Consider the following 8961-nt stretch of genomic DNA (forward strand, 5'->3'; position numbering starts at 1 on the left):
TAATAATTAACCTTGATCATTTCTAATATGTTCGTGAAACTTATTTCAATATAAAATAGATTCATTACTTTCTCATAATTTATTATCTTACTGGAAACTCAAGGCAGCTTTCCATATTCTCCTAAGAAAACTATGAACAAATGTATTTTCTAACGAGGCAGGTTAATTCACACGCTTTTAGCCTATCCACTGTTGCAATGGACCATGTGAGGATTCTACGACGAAATTTAGAATTACTAAGCTGACTTTTTATTGCCCTTACGTTGAACTTTCTTCTGGTTTGGTTTAATTAGTTTTGACTGCTGGCCTGCAATAAGTTTCTTTTTATTATTGTATACTTTGTATGTGCCATCCACCGGTGGTCTGGGCGTGGCTGGACTTCTTGCTTTATTATTTACATTGCAGCATTTGTTTTTGGGAAGCTTTTCGCTCTTTTTGTTATGTCCATTTCTCAGTTTCGTTTTTGGCTTCTTCGTTGTGCGAACTTTTCTCGTTTGTTTTGTTCTGCTGAACTTAACAAGTAGATTGTTTACGTGTTTCTCCATATCCTCTAAAAAGCATCGGAAGCGACACTTTAGAAACCATTTATGCAACTCCATGTTTGCTTCTTCCGTCATGTCGAAATTAATGATTGAGTTCATCTCTTTTGCCGAGATTCCGGTGTTTTTATGCCTTTCGTTTCCGTTTTTGGAATGGTTTCTATACTCTTGTATCTCGCATAATAACCCTTTGGCGTTTTTGCGGAGTTCTTGCAGTTTTGGGGATTGTTGTTGGAACAAGTTTTTTGATCTTTCGAGCTCTACTTGTTTCTGATAAATCACTTGTATGGAAGCCAAATAAATTTGCACTCGATGTTCCCATGTTGTTTGATTCTATAAAATGAAGTGAAAATAATTATTAGTTATGAAAAATTAGAACTACAACCATGCTGAGAAATCAGTATATAGCTGATTAAATATGACAAAATGTGAAGGATTATTTTCTGAGTGTGAAGTTTATCAGTTGAATTTGGATTTATTCTTAAATATATAAGCAGACATTGTTGAGAAATATAACACATTGTGAGAATGTTTAAATCTGTTTTGTCAATTGAAAGACCGACTTATAAGCAATCAACCCTTTATCCTTGAAATACAGTAAAGTCGTGATTTTGTTTGGCCCCGATTTTGTCAGTTTTTTGACTGAATTATATCATATGAAAATTCGTTTGATGGGATCTATCAGACGACCCAAGTCTAATTCGACTTTTTTGAGCATACAAAAATAAAAATATTTTTTTTTTAATTTTACACTGTAAGTCCGCCTGATGGAAATTTACATTGAATAATCAGGAAGGGTTATGAGACTATGTCTAAGCACTAAAGAGGAATATTGTATCAGCTTTGGATTATTAAAGAGAAAGAAAAAAATATTACCCGATCTTGTCCGTTTCGCCAGCTTAAAAATTCCCCAAGGATTTATAAAAATGGGTCTTCACTGTAGCAGTCGTAGTAATTAATGTTCACTACTCGCTTTATCAGTTGTTGTTAAAGACGTCAAATAATGGTAGGAATCGTTGTGATTGTGATACGTGCGGCAAGACGGCCGTACTTTTTAACACTCGTGTAATGTAAATGTGATGTTTTTTTTTTTAAAATCGATATCGACTTTTTCTAAAAGTGACGTCACAGTGAGCAGCATATGTCAAATACCGTGACCTAAAAGGGACCTCATTTCGAAAACCGTTGGAACTCACACTATATAGTGATTTAAGAAAGGTTTTATATTTGAAACATTATTACTAATCCTAATGCCAAAAACAAATTAGAAATCTCTCAATACCTGATTTTATACGGAAAATCGTCCCCATTATTGAACCAATTTTTTGCGAAACCAATCACTAATGATTGCTAATGATTGCTTAAAACTAAGTTTTGTTTTAGTTCCATATTCTTCAGCTGAGCGATTCGCGTCCACCGCAAGTCACGAAAAAACTACTTTGTGGAACGAAACTCAAACTCCGTTGATTGAGGGTAGCGCGATATCAAGAGTTGCAATTTCAGTCTTAGTTATATATATATATATATATATATATATATATATATAATATATATATATATATATATATATATATATATATATATATATATATATATATATATATATTATATATATATATATATATATATATATATATATATATATATATATATATATATATATATATATATATATATATATATATATATATATATATAATATATATATATATATATATATATATATATATATATATATATATATTTGATTATCCGGTTAGTACGACAATCCGAACAAATTGTTTCGATTGTCGGCACATTATTTTTTTCTCAAGCTACATCACACATTTATAATTTATTATTTGCTACCAACTACAATTTCTGGAAAGAATAAGTATTTTCTAAAAAATAATGAATACTTCGTAGAAATACAGAAATTTTAATTATTTATCATATAATTTTGAACTCGATGCGATGACTTAAATATTTTCGTAACACCAATAAATTACAATTGATACTAGCTACAGTTTCTGGAAGACCAGAATTTTATGTTTTCTAAAAATATTCACAAAAATACGTAGAAATACAGAAATATCGCAAATTTTACAAAAATAACTTTTTTTTTAATCCTAATATTTAAATACAAAAACCGATATAAATTGATATCAGCTACAATTCCTGGAAGCACAAAATTTTAAACTCTCGTAAAAATTACAATAATTTAAGAAATAATAATTCTTAGCACGCTTAAGTAAAAGGCTTTTGTTTTAATCCCAACATGTAACATAGAAGAATCAAACCACAAGACTTTGTTTTAAATGTGGGCTGACAAAATCGGGTCAAAAAGCTGTCAAGTTCGGAGGCGGACAAACTCGGGGACTAATAAAATAGGATCTTCACTGTAGAACAGCGCTAATAATTCGTTGCGAAGGTGATGGTCTGAATATCCTTTAAGTGATTTGGCTACTTAGAACGCCGAACAATGGCCAAATGAAGATTCTAGATGATGTTTCCACCAAGCAAACAAGAGAAAAAAAGTTTATTGTGCGACGATGTAACGATGTAACAAACTGAATCATTCAATGCGTTTTGAACATATATAGCCAAACATTTCCAAGAATCAAGAATCTAGTTTCTGAATGGCTCTCCAAAGCCCTAGAGCGCATGACGACGATGATGATGCTGCTGCTGATTGAACAACGCACGATCCTTTGGTGTCACGCGTAAAAAAAGTTTTTTTTACTTTGTAACGTGTGCAAAATCATCCTCTTTAGAAATCCATGTTTTAATATCGCCCAGCAGACCGTTAAGAAGGCGTCCATTATTGGATCTGTTTTGGGACGGTTTTGAAACAAATTTTTAGGCTTCTCAGTGTAATCTATCGTGTTGCTTTCTCTTAGGGCCGATTTCTTTACCCTCGCTTTATACTTAAGCCGGGGTTTAAACGTGCTGGTGAACCAGTTGTGCGTAATCATAAATTCAGTTGTTATTTCTGTCTGAATTTACCGAAACCAGCATTAAGATAACTAAAGTTTCACGCAGAGAATTTCGTTTTATGCGTCATGATTATTAGACCAAACATAACTATCCCAATCAATCGAACACAATACTTTAAAATACCTTGGGTCAATCTCTATACTCCTACCCCCCCCCCCCCCCCCCCCCCCCCCCCCCCTACCCACGATGTCCACCCCCCCCCCGCGTAGACTTTTCCCATTTTTTCCGGTAGTTTCATAAGAGTTTTAATTACAGAAAATGTGGATTTTTCATCTGTCCTGGACTACTTTGATACTGAATGTTATCCTAAAAACTTATATTTCGTTTAAGCTTTGTCCACAGAATTTTATTTTTTTTTACTTTGTAAAAATATCTTATTTTTTTAATAAAATCAGTTATAAAAAGTTTTTAAAATTTTTTGTGTCTAAAAGACACATTTTTGCATCCATTATAATAGCGCAAAATGCAAGTAACACATGAATTGTTGAATTGAGTCGTGTAACAAGTTATCTAATCCAAAAAATAAATGGGACTTGACGAAATTAAAGCTGATTGGATCAAATATTTCTGAGAGCAAAATTGTGTGATGTCAGTAAACAGCATGTGCGGTTTAAGTGTTTCTTACTATTAGAAAAATATTGGAAGGAGAAAATCAAGCGCTTATGTAGATGATAGTACAAATTGGTTCTACATAAATATTCAAGAGTTCACGTGGACAATTGTCACAACCCCACCACCCTCTCCAAGGACAAGCGTGGACTTTCCCGTACCCCTACCCTCCCTTAAACTGTCCACGTTGTATATGGACTGCCCCTAACTAATTTTCTTACATGTCTTACTATCACATTATAGAATATAAAGTGATCGATATTCGTTGTTTTTCAACATATAAAAAATATATTTCATGAAGAAAAATAAACATTTGTTTTGATTCGATTATCCGAAGCGAAATTTCTGCACCCTACGGATAATCGAATCTGGCCTGTATATATATATATATATATATATATATATATATATATATATATATATATATATATATATATATATATATATATATATATATATATATATATATATATATATATATATATATATATGTATATATATATTATATATATATATATATATATATATATATATATATATTTATATATATATATATATATATATATATATATATATATATATATATATATATATATATATATATATATATATATATATATATATATATATATATATATATATATACATTAGAAGTTTCTTGAGGGTAATATAGTCCTTTATGACTTGAGGCAAGTGAAAGTCATCGCCATCCAAACCCAGGAAAACCAACCTCCGACCACAACTCGTATCGACCGATTACGATGCTGTCCTGTATCCGAAAGTTGTTCGAGAAAATAATTTTGTTTCGCCTCGTCAATTAGGTTGAAGTAAATGGCTTACTGTCAGATTTGGTTTCCGCAAAGGCAAAGGCACGAACGACTGTCTTGCGTTGTTATTAACCGAAATTCAAATGGCTTATGCTAGCAAAGAGCTATCACAATTCTTTCTGAGAAGCTGCCCCAGCATGGTCTTTCACTGACTCTAAACCACTTTTTTCTAAACTAGCTGTCTGAACCTTGAATTTTTCGCATAATGATTTATCGACATCATGAATTAGCTACAGAGGTCTTCCCCAGGGCTCATTTCAAAACCCCCTTCTCCATAACTTTCACGTGAAAGACATCGACGAATGTTTTTTGGCTAAAGCAGCTGGTAGATGATGATGTGGGTCTCTATTACAAGACCCAAAGCCGTCGATCTGCAAGGACCATTGCAAGATACCTTGGACAGTTTCTCTGCTTGGGTCCTCCCAGCTGGGTATCGAGTTCTCCACGGAGAAAACTGAGCTAGTCGTTTCAGTTTCAAGGAAGCGTGAACCAGCACAACTGCAGCTTCAACTAATTGGTCAAACTATTGCTCAGGTTTCAACTTTCAAATATCTCGGGGTCTGGTTCGATTCAAATGGAACCTGGGGATGTCACATTAGGTATCTGAAACAGAAGTGCCAACTTTCTCCGTACAATAACCGGAACATGGTGGATGCACACCCAGGAGACCTTATCAGGCTGTACCAAACGAAAGACGAGATTCGTGGAATCCCGGATCACATACGTGTGCAAGTGATCCCAAGCATCTACATAGTAAATTTCAAGAACTCGACTGCAGCAAGATGTTTTACACCGACGGGTCAAGCCCCAACGGCTCCACTGGCTTCGGTATATTCAATCAAAACCTCACCGCTTCATTTAACTCAATGATCCTGCTTCAGTTTACGTCGCAGAAATTGTTGCTATTCAGTATACCCTTGGATCATTGATCATTACTTTATTGTCTCGGATAGCCCTCAGCTCAATCGAGGCTCTCCGTTCATGATGATGATGATGCTCCCACCGTTCAATGAAACCCTAGAAAGCATATTCCATATTTTCAGGGGAAAATCTGGGAGCGCCTGCGTGCTTTGTCTGTAAGATCGTACAAGATTATCTTAGTTGGTTCCCTCGCATTGCTCCATTCCAGGTAATGATGAAGCGAACCCTTTATCTAAAGTGGGCGCTTTGACATATATGAAAGACCAATTAGTTTCAGACAAATTTTTAGTATTACTCATCAGAAAACCCTCGAAAGTTGACAAACTTCATGGAGTAATAGTGAGCTAGGAAGGCATTCGATAATCCCTAAGGTATCGGTTCAAGGGGATGGATGTGGGTCGGTATTTCATTCGTGTGATGTCTCGGCTCATGTCCAATCATTACACGCTGGACGCTCATCTACGACGTATTGGGTTCGCTGATAGCGGCATCTGCGATTGTGGCAACGGCTTTTTCGAGATCGAACATATTGTCTGGGCATGCGCCGAGTATTGTTCTGCCAGATATTAACTATTCGATTCCCTTCGGGCCCGAGGAAGATCACCCAATGTCCCCGGCTTGAGATGTCCTAGCAAATCGCGATCTCCTCTACATGTCCTTCATATCCACCTTCCTTAAAACATTAATATCCAGATTTAACTGCCCCTATAATTTCTCTTATTATTCCAGAAGTACCCTCTTCGCCTACCGTACCCCAACGATGGTTTGATGCGACTCCAAGACGACCACAAAACATCTCTGTCAAATGACCCAACAAACACGAGACCTACAGCACAACATCACACGCGCAACGCGGTGTGTTGCCGATCCGCATCTGAGCCGTACTACGAAATCGTCCGGAGGAACCCTTGCCGGCTCGAGGAAGACCGCCCGGCGTCCCAATACATGATGCATTCGTGCGAATCTGTAATCCTTATCGTCGATTCCCGATGCGGAAACTGAAAGTTTATATCCCCCCCCCCTCTGTCAGCCCTTGTCCACCCTCTCTTCCCCGTCTCTGATACACAGATGTAGGACTTCACCCCCTCCTCTCCCTTGAATATCTCCCAAAACTTATGTTCCCCCTATCTTTTAGTTTTAGCTGACCAATATTTAATCTCGTTAAGAAATGCCCAAAAGTACCACTACTAAAAAAAAGCTTTAATTAATCCCCCTAATTTTAATGCCATTGAACCTAGTTATTTCTAGTTAATAAGCTTGTAAAATGTTCCGCTTAGTTAATAATTTATTGCTCCAACAATCTCCTTCTAAAAATCATAAAGTGTATTACTATACAAAGAACACACAAAATGACCCGTCCTCCTAATCCTACGAATACTGTATTATCCCCTCTTGTATATGTATAAGTTAGCTGTATTTTTTTAGTTTCATTATATAAAAACAAAATAATATTGAAACCGTTGTTTTAAGAAATTCAAATGTAAAACAATAAAAAATGGCAGCTTTAAGCTAACGCAAACGTGCCTTATCTAGTAATCGAATTGATTAGGAATGATCGACTCCGAGCGAAATTTAAATTTTGTAATTTGTTTCTCGCATCAATAAAACATTATAGAAACATTCCACGCACTTGCATCGCTTACCTCATGAAAATAAATCTGCTAATATAATAACTAATATATATATATATATATATATATATATATATATATATATATATATATATATATATATATATATATATATATATATATATATATATATATATATATTATATATATATATATATATTATATATATATATATATATATATATATATATATATATATATATATATATATATATATAGCTGTAACCCGGTGCGCTTCGCTACACCCGTCAGGACTAAACGAAATATTTTAAAATATTAAAAATAACAAATATTTTTGCTAGCGGATAGACAATGTTCTTAGTTTGACATCTGGAGCACAATTAAATTAATTGCTCTGTTTTCCTACACACAATCGTTTGAAATCCCTTGATATCATTCGAATTCGAGGTAGCAGTACACCTGCTCCTTTATACTTTCTAGTTACAATGGTCGCTTAAATGAAATTTTCAACCAAAGCACAGTTGTGGTGGGTCGATGTTGCGCAGTAACTAATATAATAGGCACACAAAATTTCAATTGCAACACATGCGATGCACAGTGTTGCAAAACGACGTTTTCACGATCAAAATTCAATAACTCCTGATCCATTGGTTTTGGAGAATGGATTTTTCAAAGAAGTTTCTGGATATAATAATGCATCTTTTGATATAATGAATTGAGTGATTAATCCCCAAAGTGAGATAGAAATTTTATTTCCCCAAATAATTTAGCTAGAAGTTCACTGTCTTCAGTAAAGTTCTAGAAAATATTTTTGTGAAAATCTTTACTGAAGATACTAAATCTCTATATAGTAACAGTAGCGAGATATGTAGGTTTGCTTGGGATAGACCCCTTCAAAACAGTTTTTCGAATATAACTTTTTACGATTACTTTTTATTATTAAAAGTGTCTTCTACAAAGTTGTTAAAAGCGATAAAATACACATTTTTATAACAACGATGAATCTGTAGCTCTCGAAACAACAAACTTATTGTCAATTTTCGAATATTTTTTATCAATATACACCTTAAGCAACTTCCTTAATCGCCAAAATTCGTAGAAAGAACTTTATTCTTTCGATTAAATATAAAAACCTTCATCTGACGGAGACTGCTGGGTTGGTTACGTATAAAACCAATGCTCCTGAAAGCATGGTGGATCGACTGAATTAAATAATTCAACACGATAATCCAGAGATTTATATGCCTAACAGAATTACCATCGATTTTATGACATTGAAGTCAATATACGCAATCGATTAATTCTTCAACAGATTGTATTATTTTACAAAATCGTGTGGAAATGAGGTGCAAGTTATTGTTGCATCGACATTTTCCCAACCCATACATCTAACTTTTTTTGGCGAAATAATCTGCGAAGGTGACTATAAGAATCATTCAATAAAAGTATGCACATACAGTGAAAAGTTCTGTTTTCGAAACATATTTCCAATGATAA

General features: G+C 34.1%; 1 protein-coding gene across 1 annotated transcript in view; it reads right to left on the reverse strand.

Annotated features, from left to right (window-relative positions):
* Window positions 1-219: 219 nt before the first annotated feature.
* LOC131685478 (uncharacterized) overlaps window positions 220-8961 on the reverse strand; it is a 64963-nt gene continuing 56221 nt past the window's right edge. The window contains exons 3-4 of the mRNA XM_058969256.1: window positions 399-872; window positions 220-307 (exon numbers count right to left, since the gene is read on the reverse strand). Of these exons, the coding sequence (XP_058825239.1) occupies window positions 290-307; window positions 399-872 (492 nt within the window). The 3' untranslated portion in view covers window positions 220-289. The remainder of the gene's footprint in view (window positions 308-398; window positions 873-8961) is intronic.

This window comes from Topomyia yanbarensis, chromosome 1 (assembly GCF_030247195.1).
Source record: "Topomyia yanbarensis strain Yona2022 chromosome 1, ASM3024719v1, whole genome shotgun sequence".
Taxonomy (NCBI): domain Eukaryota; kingdom Metazoa; phylum Arthropoda; class Insecta; order Diptera; family Culicidae; genus Topomyia; species Topomyia yanbarensis.